Consider the following 26103-nt stretch of genomic DNA (forward strand, 5'->3'; position numbering starts at 1 on the left):
GACTTTGTCATTAAATATTAATTCAGCTATTAAACAGCTTTCTAGCTAACCACAGTTTTGTTTGTTATCTTGCCTAGGATGATCCTTGCAGCTCACCTTTAATTTCTGTTTTTCGAGCTCTGAAGCCTCCAGCTGTGACTGGAGGTCATCCATTTCTTTCAGTAGTTTGTCAATTTTATCCTCCAAAGTTTTATTGTGTCCTGCAAAAATAAAGATTTTTTTTATGAAATATTAAGTAGTGAAAACCCATGGCACAAATAATCATGTTTCAATAGTTCTGCATCTCCTGAAAGATGAAACGGGTAAATAAAACCAATGGAGATCACCAAACAAGTCACCTAGGGAAAATCATACAAAGTTTACAGCCTGTTGCTCAAAATAATTGATTATGGAGATTTTTACTGAAAATTCTCTTTAAAAAGCTTGTACATGTACTCAAAAATCCAAGACCTTAATCTGCTTGAGTTTACACTACTTCAGTATTAATCTGCTTCAAATAATTCTGTAGATTTATTATTACTTTGCACACACATGTTAAGTAGCTTCAGACCCTAAATACAAGAAGATAATTATTTTAAGGTATTGAAAATTATTACCAGCTGCAGGACCTTCACTTGTAGAGGTGTGTCTTTCATTCTTACAAGTGTTCATCTGATGCATTAGTTCTGCTTTTTCTTTCTCTAATTGATTATTAGTTAATCTGGAATATAAAAAAAAATAGAATTTTTTTAATTATTAAAGCATTTTAAACCATAAAATATTTAACTAAAAATTGCAATGACCATTTCCTGATCTTATTTCATGTATATTGGCTGAGGTGTTTAGTTAGTTTAGAAGTACATTACCTTAAAAGCTGAAGCTCCTTCATGATGTTTTGCTCTGTCCCTGCAGCTTCAGGAAGATGTTTAAGATGCTCAATCTTAAAAGAAAAATTAAGGAAGTTTTAATGTTGAAAACAATATCCATGGCAGTGCAGTTCAGATAGAGTTCTCTTGAATACAAGATTAAAAAAGAATGAAAATAATACTAAGGATGTAACCAAACATTAAGCTATCAGAAAAAAATTAATTGTTCCTGTACAGTTTCTGCACCCAAAGCTCATTCTTGACAGCCTTTCCAAAGTTAGTAAAGATCATTGCTACATATTTCATGAAGGGTGAAGAAATAAATATTTAGAAATTAGATTTACAAAAAAGTTGGATACATAGCTACACCAATATACTATATTCATATGCATAAGAAATTTATATGCCTAAATAATTCAAATGCTTTAAAAATATTACTGATGTGCTTATTTGCATGTTTGTACCAGTTCATTTTGAAAAACTGTATGAAAACCCTGTGATTTGCAACGCCAACCCCCATAGGGTACACTGACTAGGGGTGGCCTGCAGTTAAGTTATAAGAGGGGGAGGGACCAGAGAGGGAGGGAGCCTCTGAAAGAGATGCCTGGTAAAGATGGAGGAGCACAACAGTGGTTTAAATATATGATTATGTACAGGTAATAAATGCAGTGACAGTTCATGAACTCGCATGAGGCTACTGGCAATTAGAGGTTTTTGTTCTGTTACCACCTAATGTGGTAAGGATTTGGGTAATTTTTTTTTACACAGGCTCTGTTTTTTGAAATGTAGTTAACTTTGATTTCATCCCTTCATCAGTACTTGAGACATGAAAGAAACTTGAAACTGTGTTGCTCCCAGAGTAATACTTCTATCTCTGTTAAATCTGCTTCTGTTATACACTTCATGTTAATAACACTGATGTTAGAAAAGGAAAACCAGGGAAAAACTAACAAAGTAATTGTTTTACAGGAATCAATTCCAAGTTCTATTTGTTGAACACATCTATTTCCTCACATAATATATATATATATGACTTCACAAATTGGAAATTTTGTATTTGATACCTTACACTGACAAGGGCCAGTACCAGGTGCCTGGGGAAGTAAATCATCTGCATATAAATAAATGAGATGAAAGCTGATGTAGGGGCAATTCTAGCACTGCACCTCTGTACTTAAAAGCCAAAACATGATGCATTTGTTGAGTTCAAAATTCATTAACTCCTCCATGTGTACAATAGCACTTGTAAGAATACTAGAGACTGCACATAAGAGGGCAGACTGGAAACAGAAATGAGGATCCTGTTTGGGATAGTGAACTCAATACGGTCCTGCCCCCCCACCAAAAATCCAAACTGGAGGGAATAGGGGAATCACTGCAGCAACCTCACTGCAGAACAAGCTGGAAAGGTTGTAAGACCTTTTGAAGCATCCATCTACAGGCTTTCATGTGATCGCTGAAACTATAGTAAAAAATCCAATAGAAGAACACAGTAGAAAAATAATAGTTGACTGCAAGTCAAGAATATATATTGATAATATATGGTAAACCTCATTAATTGGCTAAGATATGTAAATATAGCAACTATGACTAAAAAACCTAAAAAGTAAAGGATTGGAGAAAAAACAAGTATTCTGCCACTACAGACATTATAAAGACAAGCATTCTACTTTTAGAGTTATCTAGCTTAATTTTACTCACTTGTTCTTTTAGATCTTGTAAATTTTTATCAGCATTGTGTTCACGTTCTGTTGCTTCCTGAAGCAGCCGTTTAAGGTTAGCAATGCTTTGGGTTTTTTTAGCAATATCTATTTCCATTTCCTTCAACTTAGTTTCCTGCATTCTGGCAGTATTTTTATTTAGAAAGAATAAGAGCAAAAGTTAATACTTATGCAGAAACAGAGACTAAAATATCTTTAGGAGAATAAATGCTGTAAAATACACCCTAAAATATACTTGGGGCATTGGCCTTGAAATAACCACTGGCCTTATAAATACAGTTTTCTGAAATAAGCATTATGAGAAACACATCTTTAATCCTTGAATAAATAAAGGCTTTTCTAGATGTTACACTTCTGTAGTTCTCTTTTTGTGCCTACACTTTATTAAAAGGGGACAGGAATCTTTTTATGCTATTGCACATAAACCCCAAACACCTGCTGCTAAAAGTGTACATACTGGTGCAGTATATACACTAGTTGGATCTTACTTCAGTGTTATACCTTTGAAAGTGTTTTTTTAATGATTTAGTAATTTATGGAAAATGTACTGAGAAAAGGGTTAATACAGATGGAGAAGATGAAGACTCCAATGCCAAAACTATTCTGAAGTAAATTGTTTACCCTGGAGGAAGAGCAGTCTGAGGAAGATTCCATTTTGCTTTGAGCTTTACCAGGCTCCAAAAGGTTTGTGTAGAATTTGAAATGTTGTAAGGTACCTCTAGAGGTCATGCAGCCCAATCTCCCATCTGAATCCATCTGGATTTTCAGATAGCAATACAGAGTCCAACACCTTGCTACCTGCCAGAATCTTCTGAAGGGTCACTGGGATGACACCCCTTTGTCTGCCCTAAGAAACACCTACTGTTACCATGTATATGCATTGGTAGATGTGCTGGTGAGGTAGACTGCATGTTAAAGTTCTCTAAGCAGCTTCTCTAGGTTAGTAAGGTCATTATGTTATTAACTTACTTTAAATTCACGTTAAAGTAAATGCAAATAGATGGCTTTATGCACAAGAGTTGAAATAGGCAAGTACAATTAAACATGACCATGTATTTTGTAGCTATACATAACTATGTATCTCTCAACTAAATAGAACCAAGTAGAAATGTTTTTCAAAAGAGGTGAAGAACAAAAAGAATAAATGTATGAATGCTGCTGTGCTGATATGCCAGCTGTTAAGGGCCTGTGATCTTCACTGCATGCTCATATCCTCTCTGCTGTAGCCATTAGCTACTTCTGTCCTGTCCTGCAGTCGGTTTTGCCCTCCTTAGACAAAATATGGTTGTCATCTGGCCTTGCATAGAGACATTTTACCTCACTGGATAGTTCAGGGGAAGCTTACAAACAGCCAAATGGCTTTTTGAAGTCTCAGTGAAAAAATGGCTCAGCAATATGTATGTCATAGTAGCACTAGACCCTCCAAGGGATCCTGTGGGAGTGCAAGATTGGGAAGGGAGTAAAATCTTGGACATCAACAGTGATCTGACCTAAGATGAAATTAGACAAGTCTCTCTCCTGTCCAGCTGATTTTATGTCCTAACAAGTTTACTGTCAGAGGTTCTGATTTTGTAGATACATTCCATTTCTGTTTATTAAGTAATACTTTGCAACACATCAACTTACTTCACCCTGAAGTCATCCAGGAGTCCAGGACTAATATTTCTTACCAAAAATTTGCTCTCTGCCATCCTTACACAGAAGACAGGTTGTTTATTTCTATCAATAGCATAAGCATGGTATCATTTTTCTGTCCTCTTATTACATTCTCAATTCCTACCTTGTTACAATGGACTTCCAGTTTCTGCTGTCAGCTCCATCAAATTGGCTCTCAGCCAAATTTAGCTTCTTAATGGTTTCCTCCAGCTGAACATTTAATTTCCCATTTAATATCTCCAAGTTATTCTTCTCTATTCGTAGCTTCTCTACAGTGTCAGCTTCCTATTGTTCAATAAAAGAAAAGCTTTATGGAATACTTAACCTCACAGGAAGCATCTCAAACGATGGTGAGAGAGGGTCAGTGCTGATGTAGGGGAAAATTGCACCCAAGACTTCTAGCACAACTTCCAGATTTGGTCTTGGGCTGGTCCTTGGACATCTCCTCTCCACATATAGTGAAATAAAACTGTCATAGCAATATCAATGTTATATCAACCATTAAGAAAAATAAAAACCATATACTTACCATAACCAGTGCCTAACAGAAATAAAGGGATGCATTAAAATGATCATACCTTTTTCAGTTCTTTACGCAGTCTCTCATTTTCAGTAATGAGTTTTTCCATTCCTTTGGTTTTAGATTCATAACGCACATTCAGCTGGCCCTCCAGATCAAGTTTCGTTTTTTCCATTTCAGACTAAAGATCAAACAATTTGTTAAAACACATTTACATCTCTTAGTAGAAGACTTCAGATTTCCATTTTTAAAGCATAGCATAGTTACAGCTACTTAGCACAGTGAACATTTTATCACATAGTTAAATATATCCTTAAGGTACAAAGTACCTTAAACTCTGCAGTTTATTATGCTAAAATGAAGTTTTGCCTTTCTGTTCTATGTATTTCATGACTGGTATTTTCAAAACAGTTTTGTGCCAATCAGTATCAACAGGCTTACTACTCCATTTTGTTACTAACTTGCATATAAAGTGTTACCTAAATATAGTTACTAAATCTGTACCTTTAGCCTCTCATTTTCCTGCTCAAGAACAAGTAATTTCTCATTAGAAACCACAGCTGGAGTTTTTTTCATTTCTTCATTTTCTCTTTGGACTCTCTCTACAACCTTTTTCATCAAGCCAATTGTTTTTTCTAGTTCTGGGACTGTCTTTCCACTTCTACCACCCTACAGAGGGAGGAAGGAAAAAAGTAAAAGTGAGCAAATAGTTAGTCTTAACATTCTGAGATACTCCAAATCTTACTTTATCGCTTTCTTCCCATTGCAATTCACATTTATAGGAAAAAAGATGCTTTATTTTGATTTGACTTGAACCCTAGAATTTCCAGCATACTTACCTCTCCAAAACATCTAATGATTTATTAATTCCCCAAGTCAACAAATCAACTCCTTCATTTTCTACCTTACCCTAAAAGGCTGCAGTTAAGTCTCAAAATCTGCTGTACTTGTGAACTAAACTGAAACATTAGGAAAATAAATCAAAGAACTACTTAATTTATTTAGCTTTTCTTGTAGAAAAATCCCTCAATCCAACAGACCATGCAATTACTGTTGGGGGCATTGGGGAAAAATGCTGGGCTGGAAGCTTGAGGGAAGAAAAGAGGGCCCTTTTTAGCAACCCTCCTTCAGCTGAATTAAAGTGACAGAAGAACTATATATTAAAGCATAAGTAGATCTCCCTTTCCAAAGGAATAGATTCTTCTTGCAAAATGATAAATAAATAAATGTGGGTGAAAATAGGCAATTTCTCTATTTTTCTTATTTCACTACAATAATTAATGAGTTAAAAAAATCTGTTAGGGAGTCTTCAAATCCATTTATTTTCTTATCCTCTTTGTAGCAATTTCCTCAGCAATCATAATTTAAAGATGCTGCTGATTCTAGTTCTGGGGCCATAGGGCATCTCATAAGGAAAATGGGAAGGATTTTACACCCTAGACTTCTACATAAATGTATATAGCCACCAAATTTCATTATTAAAAAGTACTTATTTTTCTCGAAAATAATTGGAGGAATTAGGAGGTTTGTGTTGGTACACAGCAGAGTTAAAGAAAAACCTGTCACATCTTGCTGCCTGTGAATTGAGAAAGATTCAGAATTTGCTTTCTCCTCAGAACCTTTGCGTGAAACAGTTGTATAAACTGAATTTTCTTGTCCAAGATTACCACTGCATAAGAGAGACAGGTACACAAGCAGTCCATGCAAACCATAAGTAAAATAATGAAAAATATTTGATCTTTTCCTGGTATGCAGGAGCAGAACTCAATTCTCCTTGTATACTGAGCTACAGAGTCACTTAGGAGCTTTTATTAGTTTGGCTTTCTCTAGAAGGTCACTCAAATATTTTGATAAGTGAAAAGCAGGAGACACACTGCTGAGTACTTTTTTCCCTTTAACTTTGGAAATACAATTCCATTAAGGTAGTTGGAAGTAGCTCAGGAAAAATTTAGCTGTGTCACCTTCTGTAGCACAACAAACAAAAAGCTTCACTAACAGTAACTTATCCTTTCTACACCTGCATCAAATCATCTACATAAATACATGAATATAATTTTCATCACTATGGTTGTACCTGCTATTTATTGTGTAAATATGCTTCTGAAGGTAACTAATGCAAATGACAAAATAAGGCCATGATGGTGCAAATATTTAATAGTCATTCTAATGGTCCTGTTAACTTAATGCCATTAATTCATTATAGCATTTTATCAATAAAATAAACAAGAAAAATTCATGTTTCATTTTGGTTGATTCCAAATGATTTTGCTTCAATAATACTTAGCTGCTTTTTTTTGCACATTTTTTTCATTTACTTATGATGAAAGTGCTGTTAGAACACTCACCCCTCTAATGCTGTTCAGCTTTCGTTCAGTTTCTGCTTTCTCTTTTTTGAGAAGTTCACACATTTCTTTTAAGTCCTCTACTTGGTCCTACAAACAAACAAAAAAAAAATAATAAGCAACTTAGATCTCAAATTGAGGCGAAAAACTGGTGAACAAAATTGCAGTGGTTTTACTTGGAAAAATTTAAGAGAAAGCAATTTCCCATCTCAATGACATTTTCCATTATTTCTACTAGCTATTCAACCATCTCATCTTCTGTAAACAAGTGAAAAAATTACAGTATGTACAGAAAAAATATCCATTTCTTTTTAAGCAATTCCCTGACCAGTGTGAGGGTAAAGGGGACTTAAAAAGATGTTACCTTTAGTCTTGGCAAATCTTTATTGGCCTGCTCTAGTTGGAATCTTAGCTCAATGTTTTCAGATGACAATCTTATATTTTCCTTTTCTTGTTCTCTTCGATGCTGATCACTTGATCCTGTTCCTGATGTCTTGAGAAAAGAGGGGGAAAAATATTATTAAGTGGTAATGTACTAATTCAATACAACTGTCAGTTGTAGCTGATTAAGAAAAACAGAAAACTAGTATTTTCCACAGAAATCAAAAAAGAAAGCATTATTACCAGTTTTAAACTAATCTGCTTTGATTTTACCAACTTCTCCTGCATTTCTTAAACTTGCTTAACCTTTAAGGGAAGTTTACAGATCAGTATAAATCAGTAAACATTTTGTCAAACCAAAATTACTTCTCAAACTATTCTGTAGAAGTAAACCTCAAAGACTAAAAGATAAATAAGCTACTGAATGAAGTAGGCTGTGACACTGTACCTGGCAATAGCACCTAATTTTAAGGGCATATTCTGATAGTTTTTTAAATAGCACATCTGTCATAATCTCAAACGGATCAGAGAGCAAGCCAGGAATAGTAGTATGTAACTCTCATTGAATCTGTTAGTTCCCAAAATCTTAAGTCTTTATCCATGGAGGATAGTGATTTCAACTACACAAAGACAGCTTTGCATACTTAATAGTGCCAACTGAAATCATTGTGTTACAGTAAATTGTTATGCCTGACTAGTAAAGAGTAAAACCTTTTAATAACTTCATAATCAGTGTTTTTCATTCATTACTTTATCACTAACTATAGCAATCAAGTATTTGCTTCATTAAAGCATTTTTTTAGTGTAAATAATAACATAAGTTTCTTAAAGAATGAAAGACATCAATTAGCTCCATGTATCTTTAGGGTTATTTGTAAACTCTCTGGATCAAAATTTTAGAATCGACAGTAGCTTACTTGCAAGCTGACATGCATGCTGTCATGAAAGTAATATAGTTTGCTTTATGGACCATTTAGTGAGTACTTCAATATCCCTGCAGACCATGCATAAGAAAGCACTGCTTTATCAAGATCAAACTATTCTACTTCTACATCATTTGTACTGAAGAAATGCTAGAGGGCCACTACAGTATCAAACCTCGAGCATTTCACAAAATTCTGGGGTAGTTTCAATCCCTTCTGTACAGCTTGGGTTATTTTCCTGTTTATTTTCTGCAGTGTGTTGATTCATTTCATTATTCATATTTATTTTCTCTGCTTCACAGTCATTAGCTTGATTAGGAGGTTGCCTTGAATCAGACTGATTGCAGCTCATTTTGTCAGCATCAGGCTCCTCTACACATTCTTCTTCATCAACATTTGACTGCTTGAAGATTTCTTGCTTCCTCTCTTCTTCTTCATGTTTCTCATTAACTTTTCCATTTTCAGGCTGGGTTATATTTTCTTCTTTTTCACCAGAGTTCTCTTTACCAGCTTCAGCTATAATTTTCGTTTTCAGTCCTTCCCTAGAAATCTCTGTGTCCTCACATTTCTCAACATCGTCAGGGTGCTCTTCAGGACACCCTTCTCTGCTTACATCTGCAGCAGTCTCCTGGATTTTATTAGGCATGATGCATGCTTGCATGCCTGTGTCCTCATCTACTTCACTGCCATCAGTAACTCTATTATTAGTCTGATGTTTGATTTCAGCCCTATTTGAAACAGATTTCTTGTGAAGGATATTCAGATACTTTTGTTTACTGACAGTGATAGGAACAGACTCGGTCAGTTCAGTTTGGTCACATGTACTCTGAGTCAAGTTGAAGATAGAGTGAAGCATGAAAGAAAAGCAGAACATGGTAAAAGAAAACAGGAAATAAAGGAAACTAGAATGTACTGTTAAGTCTATTCTTGAAAGATTCAGAAAACTTAATAATGCAAAATTTGCAATGTAAGTAGCCTTGTAAAAATCAAAGGGGGACAAAACCACCTAATGCAACTGAAATGAAGATCAGTATATCCCCAAACTCTGTGCATCGTTAATTTTAAATCACTATGTAATATAAAAGTAGTCTCTCAGTAGCAGACTCATGTTTAAAAAGCTATTTTTTAATTTCTCCACATATGCTAGGATACTGAATATTTCATCTTCAACCTGTAGGACACACAAACTTTAAATTTTGGGGATTTGGGTGTTTTTTGTGTTTGGTTTGTTGTTGGTTTTTTTAAAAACCACTAGAAGTTGAGTATATCATATCCTGCTGTAGAATACTGTCATTTAAATAAAACCAGCTAAATGACATAGAATACCAAAGAGAAAACAAAATCTTTTCCTAAGTAGTATTCTATGTACTATGGTTACATAATTAACTTACCGATGGTTTCAAAAACGTCTCTCTTGAACATTGTTTCTGCAATGCATGAAGTTTTTCCTGGAGGTATTGATTTTTGAAGTGTAAATCTTCTACAACAGAGTCTCGTGGGATTGCTTGCAGTGTTCTACATCAAAAAATGAATCAAGCCAAAACAAACAGAAAAACACCCCTCAATGTAAAAGCATTGTGAAATTCTGGATTTCTACACCGGATTTTTCCGATGTTTCTAAGCTAGTTATTCTGAATCAATGTTGGCCATATTTCAACTAATCCCAATGAATGGAAGATACTTGCTTTGGCAAAAGGAATCCACTCTTTTCAGATGTACACAATTTTTATTACTGAGATACATGATCCACTGTGATAGTGGATAACTGGTTAAGCACTTCCTAACTGCACTTAGCAGTTCCATAACTTTCACCAACTCTAAACTGTAGTTAAAATTTTTCACAATAGAAGCCATATGTTTTTCATATTATTTAGCTTTTTAGAATAATGAGCCAATGCTGCATATTCTCTGAACATGCACAACTGCTGCCAAATACTTTTAAGTTTGCTCATCATGGACTCCAAGAAGAAATTTTAAAATTCTTGTTTCTTTTTTTCTTTCTTGATTTACAGTTTGCTTATTAGAGACTATCTCATTCCACATATTTTTTTACTAATTTAGATTTCTCACTTTTTATATTCTTTTAAAAAGTCTCCCACCTCAAGTGTGCAACTTCATTTTCTAACTCTAGATTCCGTTTTCTTAGTTCTTCCAATTCTCTTTCAGTTTCTGTGGCTCTTACTCCAACAACACGGTCAACAGTAACACCAGTAATTTTCAGTTTCTTCTGCAGAGCAACTTTCTCTTTTTCACTCCTGCAACATCCAGTGAATTTACATTTTAAAGTTTATTTGCTAAACTTCTCTCTTGAATAGAAAATATTTTCTGTCTTAAAGAATCACATTTGCATTTTATCTGCCAACTGAACCACACCCCCTTTTCTATTTAATAAGGTTACTGTATAGACACTAAAGCCTTACCAAAATCTCAACTCAAAGCCCAAAAACCCCAATGGACATTAAGTCAGTATCATGCACGTCATAAACCACTTGTTGTTCTTGCCTTGTTCTATGTGAAATTCAGGCAAGGCTTGCTAAGAATAAGAGCCATTTTGAAGCAGTTTCAAATCACAATTTACAAACAACTACAATCACCACCACCACATCTTTTATCACTAAGATCTTGCCATTATTTCACTGAAGTAAACATCTGCAGAGCGTATGGACATATGGTTGTTTCCTGAAAAGGCTTCCAACTCACAATCCTACAACTGTCATTACTGCAGTAACACTACAAGTATCTAGTCCTAGCAACCCGATTAAATTACACCACTGAGAAACAGCCTGTCTTGATAAAGTTGTTATTTCCTTTATGAGAATCATAGAATGCTAAACCAGGAAGCTTAATAAAGGACTTAAATTAATTTTATCTCAAGACACTTTATTCTAATAAAGGTAGTTGGCTTCCACAAGGGAAAGGATACTAGAAGAGTCAGCAGCCTGCTGCTTGAAAATTAACTAATCCTTTTAGTCTCAACAGCAATGTCAAATTCTCACCATCAATCTTATAAATGTAACAAACTGCAATAATTACTGTATGTCAAACATATCTGGATTTCTCTTATGCCATCATTTTGCAGCTGAATCAATTAAAACCAACTCACTTTGTATAAATTTCCTTCAATGTATTAAACTGCTTGGATAAAGCATCTGCTTCTTTTTCCTTTTCCCTTAGTTTGTTCCGCAATCCTTCCATTTTGATTTGCCATTTTTTACCTTCATCCCATCTAATTATTTCCTCCTTGGAGGTCTGTGAAGAACATAAATAGATTCTGTATTTACCTTTGATTTCTTCTCTTACAGCAAAACAAGCAAACACATTAGAAAACTAAGAATGATATATTCTTCATTTATCAGTTCAAACCAGGCAGCCATAGCAGGCATATTTTATTTGCCATAGTTAAGTAGCAGGTTCAGCTGGATACACTGCTGTGATTGGTGGATAAAGCTATTGCACTTGATTGCTCCTACCAAATTCTTACTTGGATTTTAATGTTCATTTTACATAAAAAGAAGTGAAGCATTTCATGAAATTAGAGGTGCTAGTGCAATGTGTCCTTTTACTTCAAATTACACATTAGATTTAAGACAAAGTAGGCTTTTTGTATGGCAATTTACAACAGATCTGTCTTCTACAACTCACCAGGGGCTTGCTTGCCCCTGCTGCAGAGCTTTTTCTTCCTACAAGAAATGGAATCTCTACTTAGCATTAATATCTCAGTAACTATAAATTATACATTGGTTAAAACCTGTGCCTATAGAATCACAAATGGCTACTGAAAAATCACAGTCAATATTCCTGTATGAAATTTTTGGTTTGGTCTGGGGTTTTCTTTGTTTATTTTTAGTTGAAATTTTTCTTTCTCTGGTAATTCCCTATGCTTAATTTTCTAGTTTTGTTCTAAACAGTTACTGCTATGAAGCAATGGAATGAAAGGAAAATCTTGGAAAACAGGAAAAATGCATGCCAAGTGTGAGAAAAATACCTCTAGACACAAAGCAACAGGTATTTAAAACATTTCAAATTAATTGAAAGCATACATGCAGTTGTAGAATAATATTTCACATCATGCATCAACAGTCTCTCATTACACAAGTATGCTATAATATTCCAGCATACTTTATAATTAGTATGAGCAGCCACTAATTAGTTACTGATGTAGTAACAAGCAAGAAATCATTAAAAAACTTATAAATTAACATAAATTAATCTGAGTGATTAACTCTAATCACTCAGAAGTTCTTGTATGTGGAGATCACAATTGTCAAGAATAATCACTTACAGAGAGACCATCCCTTTTAAGATTCACTTTTTTGCTCCTTAGTATTTTATAGTTTTACTGTTGCATTGATTTCACAAAAGCACATTTGGCAGAACTCATGTAATCAATTTCACTGCTACCTAAAAAATCTTAGTTTTCTAAGATTTTGTAGAATTAAACATCCGTTAGAAAAAGGTAGGAAAATATTAAGATACTAAATAACAAGCGCAGTAACAAAGAGCATTGGAAACATGAGAAGTGGCAGCCATGAAACTGCTTTTTTTCTGATCAAGTTTGGCTGGTAGATTTTAGAAGAAATAGTGAAAGAAAGGTGAACAACCTTGACCTCAGCTGATGAGCTCTTTCAAAGCCATGATATAAATATCACATACCTTGTCTTCTCTTAGACCCTTTTTTTCTGTTTCTTCACACTTTTTCTCAAGTTCACTTTCCAACTTTTTAATTTTTTTCTGAAGCACATCTATCAGATTTTGTTCATCGGCTTTGCTCTGAAAAATTTTAAATTTTTACAGCTTCAAGTTTAGTAACTACTGAGATTTTTCTCCAGTCAAACAATAAGTATTTTAATTCCAAATTAGTAAAATTTTTTTAAAACCTAAATGATCTTTTAAAAATTACCTTCAAATTATTAAAATATCGGAATGTAACTTTTCCCTCTGAACTGAATAATCAGCAGCAAGTAGCTGAATTTTAAACAATACATAGATGATTCTTCTGATAATCCCTTACTTTTCTTCTAAAAGGACAAATATGGAGAGCCAGGAAGAAGTCAAAATACCATTTTTCCAAGAAGCTATGGAAGTGGTCATTCAACTCCTCAGACTCTTTCAAACATATCTCAAGAAGTACATAATTTCCTTCTTTTTTATCTGAGGCAGAGAAACAAGCTAATAGCTTACACGTAACCCAGCTGATTAGGAAAAAAATAATTTTTTTTAATCAAGTGTAAGACACTTAAATATTCCATCCCCCCAAACCAGCTCATCTATACAGAAATTTGACCAAGATCAAACATAGTTTGAAAAGTCACTTCTACCTGAATGTTACTGTGTAGCCTCCTAATCCGGTTCTTCAGTTCTTCATTTTCTTTGTCTATTTCATTTTTTTCCCTCAATATTTTAGCAAGTGCTTTTTCTTTCTTCTGAAACTCTTGGTTTAACTCATCCCTTTCATCGGACAACAAAGCTTCCTTGTTTTTACTTATTTTAAGGTTCTCTGTAAGTTTTGTAATCTGATTATTCAGTTCCTCTATCTGTGTCTAGAAGGAAACAAAAAAAGTCAGCGAAGGTGCCAAATCAGGTTGAAGTCTTTTTCCCTAACTGCTGTAAAACACAACAAAGCAGTACAGTGACATTACCTAGTACTCACCGTAAGCCCCTTGGTTTCTCTGTCAACAATCTCCTGCACATTCATATATGCCTCTTTTTGTGATGCAGCAGAAATAATTTGCTGTTCAGCATTGGCAGTCATTTCTGCTCGGAGCTCTAGAAGTGCTCTACTCAAAGCCTGAAAATAATTAATTCAATTTTTTTTGGTAAGTGAAGATGCTGCTACAAAACAAGAAAAGGCAGTTACATTTTACTTTGGCATGTTATGCAGTTATATTGTATCTCCTGCTCAGCTATACAAAGAATTCTTAAGCATTATGAAAAATTTAGTCTTTAAGTGACATAGAGATTAATTTTTGTTGACTAACTTTGTGCTGGTTCTCTTTTATGGCTAACTGGCTCTTCAGCTGTTCCACCAGGTTTTTCATTGTTGCTGTGGGCGCTCTATTATTTGCTTCTTTTTGGACCTCTAGTTCAGCTTTAACATTTGCTAATTCCTTCTCCTTCTGACATAATGTGTTCCTCAGTTCATTTGCTTCTTCTTTGATTTGTTGCACATCAACTGTGTGCTTTTCTTGAAGCCTAATGAAAAAATAAGCATGAATAGGGTACAGTGTAATAATTAAGTTAGCAAACTCTAAATAAATCACAAAGGACACATTATTACTACTACTATTATTATTATTATTATTATTATTATTATTAATAATAATAATAATAATAATAATAATAGTAATAATAATAATTTTAAAAGACACTTAGATTTGAAAACAGCAAAGAAAGACTGACTCAACAAAGGCAGCCCCCATTTAATAAGAGAATTACTCATGAAGGTCAGCAAAATTACATTAGAGCGTTGTTAATTTTCATTCCTGGCCCTTACAGCTAAAGAAGCATCATATTTTTTTCCTTTTAAACATGGGCTATACTTTCATGAGTTTAAACTTGCTCAGCAGCAAACCCAAATGGATGTGTCATGGGGAGAAAAATGACAGAACACAAGCCAGCAAGTAATGCAGTAACTTAGAAACAACTTTCTTTTTCATGAAATGGCATAGAGCTAACAACTAAACAGCATTTCTCCAAGCCACAGTATTAGCCCCAGTGAAGGGCTAGAGATTAAAAATAACTCACAATTGCCAACTTTACTAACACTTTTGGGATTTTCTTTTTCAGCTAAATCCTAAAGTCAGCAAAGACATGTTTCTTTTGATAGATCAGTCCTGTAGCAGCAATACATAATTGATTTTAACCACTCCAATGTGCATTATATTAATAGTTAAAAAACTTACTGGGCTCTGATTGTCTCAAGCTCATTGATTTTCAATATAGTGATTTGTTTTTGTTTCTCCAAATCAGATGATGTTTTCTTTAATTTTCCAATAAGTGAAGCAAGAGAATTGTCCTGTTCTGCTACAGTTTGCTCTAAGTGATGAAAATATTTGCTGTTGGATAGGGACATAGAAGTCTTTTTCCCTAATTCCTGCAAAACACAACAAATGCAAATGATAAACATTTTAAGCTTTAAGCAAAAGATAAGCATTACTGATGCATTTTTAACTCATTCCTAAATATAATCAAGCATTAATAGCTATCATTTGTTTACTGAGATGTGATTTTTAGTTCACAGAGAAATGGGTCAGGCTGGTTTGAAAAGAGCTTTGTACATCTAATGATCAACAGAATACAGCAGAATAAAAGCTTCACCTTATCATAAGGTCCAGAGAGGAATTTTGAATTGAAATGGATTAGCTTAATATAACCATACACTGAAAGAGAAGAATAGGAAGCAATATATAACTTTCTCCCCCAGAATTCTCCATAAATTAGGATGATACGGAAAATGCCCATATATTCTGAGGTCGTAACTCTGTTTTTTTTACAGTTGGCTCCTAATGCCTCTCATGTGAAATCTCTCAAAAACAATGCAACAATTATAAATCAATCACCATTTTATTTTTCCTGTCACCAGTTATTAGTCACTTTTGACTGCCAAACTGTTCTTTTCAGCAACAAAGCAAAAAATATAGGAACAACTTCACAAATTCTACAAATAGATGACTCACCAAAGCAGCCGCTTTGAAGTTATTAAGGGAATTTTCAGTGTACAAATCTAACTTCTGGTGTAGAATTCTTATGTCTTCCTCATGCTTCTTTGCTATTTCCTCTTGTTCCTGGTAGTTCAAAATAAAACTCTAGTGATGTACATTATCACATAAAGTTATTAAACTGCAGTGCCTTCAAGATTTTTGTTCACTCATTGCTCAATAACGCTCTGCAGATTTTCCTCTAATTCTGCAAATTTTTAAATTCTTTTCTTCTAGCTATAATCAATGATTTTCTTTTTTCCTTTTTACACTATTGGGAGAAAAAAAATTAACTCTTGCAGTTTTAAACTAAGCAGCAAGTAGTATGGTGTAACAGCACAGAAGCTGGAGAACAAAACAGTTGGTGCTGGTCTTCACCAACTGTGACTATCAGTATGGACAGTAACATCTATACCAGGTACATTCTAAGTTTATGTACCTTGGACTATAGTGTGATCCCATGGATGGAATCCTAGCACACAGAGCACAACTGGCTCATTTTAAGACTCCATCTTCTGGGTGTTTTCCAAACAAAACCCCTTGATTTCTCCAAAAAGAAATAGCTCCATATGTTAACCAAAGTACACTAAGTGAAGATGATAAAAGTCTGCTTTGGAAATGTGCTTCTGATCTAAAACCAGTGCATGTCTGGTCTTGAAGTATCTCTTTGACAAAACATTTATGTTTTAAAATACATTTTATGGATATAAATAAAAAACAATATGAATTATGCTTAAATAATATAAAGTATGCTTAGATACACTGTTTATGCTTTAAAAAATGCTTTAGTTTAAAATACGCTTTAAGAAGAATGTTATACATAAATGTATATCTTTCTTGTACTTCCCAAATTCACTACCAGATGCAAATACTGAAAAATCCCAAAGAAATATACAAAATAGACTGAGACCACATCAGCAGAAATTTAATTTTCTTCATGTCATACTACTTTAATTCCTAGACAGACATTATATACATAGCCTCTTGAGTAAGTAAACTTACTATTCTAAAAAGCAAAAAAATTCTATATGAACTTTCCACATGTAAAGTAATTGTCTCTGTTCTGTGTGAGATCAGAAACTTTTATTTTTAGATTTCACTAGCAACGAGAAAACAAAGAATCAACTAAAACAACTTGAAAATAGAAGAAATTTCAGAAAAAAGGCTTTAACTACCTCTCTTGCTTTGGCAAGCATATATTGGTATCTTTTTAACACTTCCTCCTTTTGATTTAGTCTTGCTTGCATATTTGCAATGGTTTGCTGAGCAATTTTAATGGCATGACGGTACTCTGGGTCATCTTCTTCTTTGCTTAATTCAGACATTATTTTCTCTCCTGATGTTGCAGGTAATCGAAGTCTTAATTCATTTATAACTTTGTCTCTTGATATAACATTTTGTTCAGCTTTCCACAGAGCGGTCTCCTTTTCTTCTAATTTCTATAACAAAAGGCAATTTCTGCATTTCCAGAATTCAAACACTGCAAAAAGATCTCACTTTTCAAGAAATGTACCAGAGAAATTTGTCTAAATATACTTATAAACACAAAACACTTTGTACTGGGATCTGTCTGTATGGGATTACTATTAGATGAAAATGTCCTAGAATATCATTACTATGTCTTTATGTATTATTTGCTTGGCACATGACCCTTAAACAACTCCTTTTGTCCTACCAAATGAAGAAGCTGGTGTTTTACAAATTATTTCAGAACCACAAGCAGAGTAGCAATTTAACAACCCAAGACAAAAGTATTTTGTAGCACTTGCTAAATTTAACTATGCATAGTCAACTGAATTTTGTACAGCAAGACTAAATGTATTAATAAAACATTATAAAATTCTAAAGACTAAATGGATTAATAAAACCTACTAAATGGATTAATAAAAACATTATAAAATTCTCCTGCATGATTTTTTCCAATGGAAAAAATATTTCATTTTGCTCATGGTGTGATTATATTATTTACATTTTCCGAGTGTTAAGCATGTCTAAATGACATTTTAAAAAGAATATTTTTCATGGGAAAAAAAAGTAAAGGCATATGGAAACACAAACTTTGTCACATTAAATTATAGTTTATACATTAAATTACCTCCTCCAGTGATCTGCAGGTTGCCCTAGTTTCCAGGATTGTTTGAATATATTCCTGAATCTTTCTTAAAGCCAACTCAAGTTGTTGTGGGATTGGCAAACTAGGGTCTGGAACTGAGCCTGTAGCATCTTCAAACTGCACAGAAAAATTGATATTCATGTAATCTGACAGGTCTGAAAAACATGCCTATGTGCCTACTTTTAGTGCATGTACCTTTAAAGCTGTGCTAAGTATTTCAGTTTGTTGATGATCATACTGGTCTAACTGGCGCTGCAGTTCTACTTCTCTCTGGTCCCAAGCCATTTGCCTCTCTTCATGAAACTGTAACAAAACAGTTAGTTTATTTATTGAAGGCAATGGGAATTTCATAGAAAACTTCAACTGAAAAAGGAGTTACCAATATGTAAAACATTCAAACGAGTTATTAAAAACGATTATAAAACCAAGATATAAACACTTGTGTTAAAAAGCTATTAGAAAATCAATTAGTAAAATAAGGAATAGTATATTTTTTCAATAGCATGCAGGAATACATACCTTGTTCTGCTGTACAATTTCTTCTTCCAGGTTACTGATTGTACATTCATATTCAGAAATTATATTACGCAAATATTTCACCTCTTCTTTTTGCTTGACTAATTCTCGACTGAGTTTAAGTTCCTGCAGGTGCAGTTCCTCCATTTTCATGTGCCATACAATTACCTTGCAATGAATAACACAGAGTACATTATAATTTACCTCAGGCCAACTAGATTTGGCTTCACTCTTTGGCTTTGAGGCAGGATGGAACTTCTCAAACTAACTGGAAGACATGTGTTCTGCCTTTTTAAGCTTCTTCACTTGTCTTGAGAGAGGAGGCATGACAAGAGTATGAAACTGCAAGGGGAATGACTGATAAGTGCAGCAGCCAACTGGTGAGGCAACAGGTTTCCCTTACACTGGCAAAAGTGCATTGCAAACAATTTTCAAGTGATTCAAGTTATACCTTATGTATCTGTCCAGACTGAACAAAAAAAAGTATGCAAGAAGTTTGGTTTGTATTTTCTAAAAGAGCAAGAGAATTCAAAATCACTAAAAACTGTACGTATTCAAAAAAATGTACATGTACTAAAAATAACAGACATACTTTTGTCAAAATGCTCTAGAAAAATATTTGAAAACTGACTTAAAACTATAACATGCCCAGAGCATTACAAGGATTGCTTACATGCAGACAACTTTAGTCACAACAGATACAATCATAATATCTAACATACAGTGATCTTGAAGAGAAGTGAGAAAGCATTCTTAAGATTTCAGGGCAACATTGCTTACAGTTGCAAAATATGCTTAAGCAGAATTTAAATAAGCATAGTAACATTTCTAACCATGCTGTCTAAATTACTGCCTCTGGATTTTTTTAAAAAGACCCAGATCTGGAGTGAAGATTTCACTGCAAGCTCATGGGACAAAACTTCAAAATGCTAGTCTGTATTTAATTTATTTCATTATTTAATTAGATTGATAATTTAATTCAATTTAATATAACTGCACTTAAAGTTAGTGTCTAGTTCCTATGTGCCTTAATTTGGCACAAAACAAGATAATTAGTACATATACCTGCACTGACTTCTACAAAAAACAAAATATGATAGCTGTCATATTCTAACAGTGTATTTTGAAATGAGTAAGTTTTACATTAAAACATATATTTAGAATACAAACTGAACTGAAACTGAATTTAAATGCAGATCAGATAAGCAAAAGTATTCAAAGCTACAAAATCACAAACCTTTTGAGCTCCTCTGCTATCCTTCAATGCACTTACTAATTCTTCTAAACTTTTCAGTTTCAACTCCAGCTCTAAAGCTCTGTTTTCTGCATTTCTTCGCTCCTGCTGGGCATACTGAACTTCTTCCAAGATCTTCAGTTTGTCATTCTGTAGCTGAATCATTGTTTTAGAGAATTTTTCTTGCTGCGCTAAAGGCAGAGCACCACTAAACTGTCGCCGCAAGGATTGAACCGTCTGTTGTAGATGTTTGGCTCTATTTCTTCCTTCAAGCCGGGCAAAATACAAGGCTTGATCTCTCTCATCAAGCTTCTGCTCCAAACGTAGATTATGGATCTCCATCTTCTGTAGTTTCAACTTAAACTTCTCCAACTGGTCTACAGCAACAGATTCACTACCTTGAAGGGCTACAATATCTTGATGCAGTTTTGCAATAATTGCTTTTTCATCTGACTGTGCCTAAGAACAAAATTGATAGAAAAAATTTATTTTTCATTTTAACGCAGAACATGTTAACACAGTTTATACATAAACATAAGCAAGATATTTTTAATATATATGTGTTATATATTGCGTGTATTATTCCACAGAGAAGAGTAAGAATCAGCCTATAACAGGTTTTTAATTTTTCCATTATTGTTTCTACAGCCACACTTTAGAAGTACACCTTTTCAGATACTGATCTTAAAAATGGTCTCTTTCCAAAATACCAGAAACTGAGGAAGAAATATGTACCTACACTTAGAAAATAAGATAATGTAAAAGCTGACACAAGTGTTGGATTTAAGGTCTCAAACCGTTTTATAATGTGAAACCAAACTCCAATAAATTGTTTCAACTAATAACAAAACAAAATAGTAAACCTGCTGCAAATCTTCAATATTTACAAGTAATCTCTTGATGTGAAAAATGACCAGACTTTCCTCACCATGAGTTTTTCCTTGACCATGAGCTATTTATGATACAAGAATGAATATTATGTAAACAATATGGAAAAAGGTCAGAATCTGTAATAGCTGCACACTAGAATGGAGTAAATAGAGAAGGGAATAATTAATGTAATATGGAACTTTTGAAAGGGTATGGGCACTACAAGGACTAGCTTGCTGAGATTCTTCTGAAATACTTTTGCTGTTTTCTAATTCATTGCAAAATTACTTCATTTCTTCTCACTTCAGGGAAAAAGGAGTACAAACTGCAGTTTTAATAAAGGTTAAATTTTACCTGATAATCTAAAATTTGCATTCTAAGATATTCCACTTCTTTATCTCTGTATTGCTGGCGTGCCTCCAGAGCTTCAACTTGTGTTCGTGCTACATCAGACAGTTCTCTTAACCTTCCAGGGAAAACAAGAGAATTGTGTCACTTGAAACCAGTGAATAACCTATTATGCTTTTCTACATAGAAGATACTAAGAAAAGTTATGTTTCCTCATATCAAAACATATTTGGATTTCATTCTTTTCAGCATACTCTTCTCTACTACTTAGAGTTCTGTTTAAGAAAATTCTTCTGTGTTGCCTCTCAACTTTTTCACAGGACATTTTCTTATACACTATACAGAGGTTTGCTAGCAGTAACCTACTCCAGGAAAACAATGACATGGGTTTTTTACCTGACCTAATCATCTCTGTCCTCTATTTCTCTCCTACTTCAGGATAGAAATACTCAACATTTTATAAATGCTCAAAACATTTCATTCTCAATTCCCTTCTCTGCTTCCCCAAATCTAATAACTTACTTGCAGTGCCAAAAATCACTGCGAGTATCCCTATAGATTTTTTTTGGTTTAGGCATATAACAGGATTACATTAATTACTCAAAGACAAATGTTCATACCAACATAGCTAAAAAGCACCAATTTCTGCAAAGTTAATCTCTTCTAAGTAAATGTAAATCTTCGCACCTACTGTACCTTAATGTTTGAGATATGAGTCTTTCAAAGAAAGAACTGCTTTCCAATCAGTTCTACAAGATTTTCATATACAGAACAGGGGTTGTGGCACAGAAACAAAATCAACTTTAATAAGTGCAAAAATACTAGTGTAAGTATCTAATTGCACACTTACCCTATCTATCCCAGCCAGCACTTAATTCCTTGTTCAAATTAAAGTGAAACAAATTGCATTCTTAATAGTCAGGAATTAAATGCTTCATTTTCAATCCTAAATTTGGCATGTATATATGCTCAAAAATACAGGCATTGAAAATTGCATGTTAGTGATTCACAAGTAATGTATCATGTGAGACTAGTATGCCTGAATTTTCACATATTTCTGAACATATACTTAATTCAAAATTTATAAATGCAAGACTTACTTTGATACTTCAATCTTGAGCTCCATCTCACGCTTCTCTAGGTCCATAATTTGTCGTCTATCTGCATCACTTACTGCCTTACTTACACTCTTTGACAGTTCATCCCTTAATTCCTGTTCCACTTTCTGTGCCTCAAGATTGATTTTGGTGAGCTTAAAAAAATCAAAACCAGAAACAAACAAACAAAATGGCATCCTAAGCACATAACTGCTCAAACTCAGCAATGAAATAGCAGCACCAAAAGTATTTTTTCTTTTTCAGTCATTACAAAACACAGTTAAGATGTGATGAGGTTGTGTTCAAAACCCAGTTTCCCTTACTCTCTGCTTAAACATCTTTTTTGTTGGCAGGATTCCATGCACATAGCAATGGATACACAGTTTGGCACAAAAAAGGATTCTAAACTAAATACAATTTTCATTAGTGAATTTTTTTTCTTAAAACCATTACTGCAATAACTTGCTCCTAAACTAAAATGAAAAATAAAAACAAATTTAAAAAAAGACTTTAAACACTTTGGGAAATGAACAGTCTTATATATTTATATGCTGTCTTTTAATATTGGCATTGGTGATAACAGAGGTTATAAATGCCAAGACTGACAATAATATTGTGCTCTTTTATTCCTTCTAAAAAATCCTTTCTTAATTAAATGACATTCTTTCGAGCAGTCTGATTTTTCAAGTTGATTATCAAATACGGAGTAACCAATATTTCAATTCAAACCAAAAAGCATTAAAAGAAATAATCTTAATCTATCTTAATCCTAACACAGAGAAGTCCCAGGACATAATCAGTACATATAGTTGTGGCCCATTATTCTGATACCACTTCTTCTTAAAAAAATAACTGATTTCCTAAATAAACAAAAAGAAGTGCAGGGTATCCTCATGTATCTAGAAAACTAAAAGTAGAATGCTGAAGTTGATTTATGACTTAAAAAATGTATAGTGGACTTCTAGTTATCAGTTCTTAAACTGGTAGTACTTACAGCTTTCATTAATTACGTCCGCACAATCTTGTTATCTCTTTCTCAAACAATAAAAGCAATTATACCAGGTTAGGAAGTACTGACAACAGGAGTATATGAAACAGAAAATCTATGTCATGGAACGACAGAAATGGGGCAAAAAGGGATACAGAGGTACTAGTAATAAAGAATGGCATTAGGCATTCATCAACTCAGAATGAAGGACCTAAAGTATAAAAGTATCACAAGACAAATAATATATACAAAAGAGAATATGAAAAATGTGACACTAGGGTGCATCACCTAAAGCATTCCTTATAGAAATAAAAGAACCCATCCCATCAGAAAAGGCTTCAGCAATGCCACTGCTGAAAAGATTTATACACTTTCAGTTACTCCATCTCCCAGACTAAATCAAATCAAAACCATGTAACAAACATAACTAAAACAACAGAGAAACAGGGAGTCACCCAACAGCAATCTAAAATAGACTACACTCTAGCAAAGGACAAGGAGTGGAAATTAATACAATCTGTTTTCATTCCTATCAATTATTCTCTTTCAGCCCTTGTGCTGAAATTATAGACCAGTAATGTCACAAGAACAAATCTGTACAATTCCCATAGATAAATTTATTGTAGAAACTATAATAAAGTCTCCTGCTAGTAAAAAATAAATTTCTACAAAAAATTCAAAAACAAATAGTGCGGACAAAAAAACCTAACAAGCTTAAGACTGATAGGCCAGGAATACTGAGCTTCATCAGCTTCAATGGCATATGACTTCTATATCTGTAATATAGAAAACTTGTGGCATAGGATGTAGCCAGTCTGTAACAGAATCACAACCCTATCATTTGCACAAGTGATGTAAAGTTCTAACCTTTTTTTTGAATAATTGGTAATTATAATGAAAAAATTATAAGAAAAAGAGATCATATGGATTAGACAAAAGAAATAACAGTTTTGGAACAGACTTTTTTCTTGCAGACCACTGACAAAACTAGGAAACTATCTGTCAAGATGCTCATCATGTGTTGTATTATCAACAAAATTTTAAAATAAACTACTGACAAATTAATTAGTTCTATTTCTACCAATGACTCTCATATGCAAAATTGCAGCTCTTAAAGTCTACAAAACTATGTTTTGCATCATAAGTTTATTTATACACATTTATTGATAAAAATTGGTATTATTGATATAAATCATTTTTGAAAAGCTCAAAATTATGTTTTTAAGATGTAACAAATTAGGTTGTTAAATCTCAGCAGATTTACCTCAGCAAATTTTGTTTCCAATTCAAAATTACGGTCTTCTATTTGCTTTACAGTACTCCTTAAGTGTTCATACATTCGTTGTGAATGCTCTGCTCGCTGTCTTTCATTTAGCTCCTTCATTTCCAACATTGTGATTTTTTTAGAAATGGACAAAATCTCACTGTTGGTTATTGCTTTTGTGGCTTTGTCCATGGCATTGTCATCCCCTACAAGAAAAAATATTTAAATTAGACATACACAAACTGATTCAACTATGAAAATTATTTCCTCCATGAAACCAAACAGGAGTCTTGCTTTATCTGTGTCAAGCAAATTTTAACACAATATCTGGATGCATGGTTATCTGGCCTTACTACATGTTTGAAAAGTATGCAATTTGAATAAAATACTACTATCAATTATGAATGCATAATTGATAAATAACCATGCAACCATGGTTACTGAGACTGATAGCTATTTTTAATGTAGCCTTTCACCTTATGCTTAATACAACTGGCAAACCTTCACGAAATTTATTTTAAAATCTGTAAAAGAAACAGGGCTGAATAATAGGAATGAAATCTATAGAAAGAAACCCCACCCATTAAGAAAGAATATTTCGTTGCAAGGCATGAAACCAGCAAAATGAACTCACTTTCTTAACAAACTCTGAAACACCATGACAGACAATAAAGTTAGACCATATTAAGAAAAAAAAATTCAGGAGATGTTGTGTTAAAAGATTTTAAACCCTAGACCCAATACCCCTTGACCCAATAACCCAAGAAAGTCAAAGTGGAAGAGTTTCATTAGAAAAACACTGAACTTGCTTTTAGTCAAATGAAACTTACAAACAAAAAAATTCAGCACAAAAATGGACATCACTACTGAATGACATAAAATAGTTATGATTTTTTTTTATTTTCATTGTTTTAAGACACATCCATTTTAAAATATTTTAAAGTATTACTTTTATACAGGATATACCATTTGGTGTTTAATGTTACAATATAACTTTCATACTTGCCCAGTTTAGTCATCTGCTCCCAAGCTTGTTCTACAGTGTGAAGTTTTTCTTTTGTGATCTCCAGTTCCTTATTCAATGAAGATATCTGCGCTTTCAGGGATTCATTCTCACGCTATATGACAGAAAAGTTGCAACATAACAGCAAACTATTTCATTGTAGCAGATTTCATCTTTAGTATCTATGAAATCTTTTAGATAAACAGACTTTACTTGTGTGCGACCCCTAATCTACATATATGGCAACATAAGACTATATGTTTGTAAAGTGTATATATTTGTAAAGTGTAAAAGTATTAGTCTTTGTCCTCTGTATCCTCCTGTCACAGCTAGTGAATACTGTGAATATTTATTACCAGCAATTGAGATTCCTACAGCTGCTAGAATTAGATGAGAAAATCTTTGTTTGTCATACTGAGCACCTCATTAACAGTGGGAAAGAAATACTTCTGGAGTACTTCATCCTACAAAGAATACTTCCTCTTGCACATTAATACCTCTTTGAGACAGATCACATTTCTTTTAGTTCCTTTAGGCATTCAATATGATGGCAAATGTTGCTTTTGTAAATGTTCTTTCACTCCT

The 26103-nt window shown here is 33.6% G+C and overlaps 2 protein-coding genes across 2 annotated transcripts in view; both read right to left on the reverse strand.

Moving 5' to 3' along the window:
* The window catches only part of CEP290 (centrosomal protein 290), a 48807-nt gene that overhangs the window by 983 nt on the left and 21721 nt on the right, over positions 1-26103 (reverse strand). Inside the window, exons 27-53 of the mRNA XM_054271211.1 lie at positions 25522-25633; positions 24516-24721; positions 22267-22418; positions 21173-21284; positions 19952-20407; positions 18718-18882; positions 18394-18501; positions 18181-18315; positions 17261-17524; positions 16065-16172; positions 15291-15481; positions 14367-14580; positions 14039-14176; positions 13707-13928; positions 13042-13158; positions 11492-11637; positions 10488-10643; positions 9780-9903; positions 7449-7577; positions 7088-7174; positions 5247-5411; positions 4801-4923; positions 4347-4507; positions 2547-2688; positions 846-919; positions 597-700; positions 97-200 (exon numbers count right to left, since the gene is read on the reverse strand). Coding sequence (XP_054127186.1) covers positions 97-200; positions 597-700; positions 846-919; positions 2547-2688; positions 4347-4507; positions 4801-4923; positions 5247-5411; positions 7088-7174; positions 7449-7577; positions 9780-9903; positions 10488-10643; positions 11492-11637; positions 13042-13158; positions 13707-13928; positions 14039-14176; positions 14367-14580; positions 15291-15481; positions 16065-16172; positions 17261-17524; positions 18181-18315; positions 18394-18501; positions 18718-18882; positions 19952-20407; positions 21173-21284; positions 22267-22418; positions 24516-24721; positions 25522-25633 — 4215 coding nt within the window. The remainder of the gene's footprint in view (positions 1-96; positions 201-596; positions 701-845; positions 920-2546; positions 2689-4346; positions 4508-4800; positions 4924-5246; positions 5412-7087; positions 7175-7448; positions 7578-9779; positions 9904-10487; positions 10644-11491; positions 11638-13041; positions 13159-13706; positions 13929-14038; positions 14177-14366; positions 14581-15290; positions 15482-16064; positions 16173-17260; positions 17525-18180; positions 18316-18393; positions 18502-18717; positions 18883-19951; positions 20408-21172; positions 21285-22266; positions 22419-24515; positions 24722-25521; positions 25634-26103) is intronic.
* LOC128933997 (uncharacterized) lies at positions 8036-9646 on the reverse strand. Its single transcript, XM_054271240.1, has one exon. It carries the CDS (start codon positions 9260-9262, stop codon positions 8558-8560), a length of 705 nt encoding a protein of 234 aa, XP_054127215.1. The 5' UTR covers positions 9263-9646; the 3' UTR covers positions 8036-8557.

Source organism: Melozone crissalis, unplaced genomic scaffold, assembly GCF_028551555.1.
Source record: "Melozone crissalis strain CALT ecotype California unplaced genomic scaffold, PUWL_Pcris_2 ptg000004l_1, whole genome shotgun sequence".
NCBI lineage: Eukaryota > Metazoa > Chordata > Aves > Passeriformes > Passerellidae > Melozone > Melozone crissalis.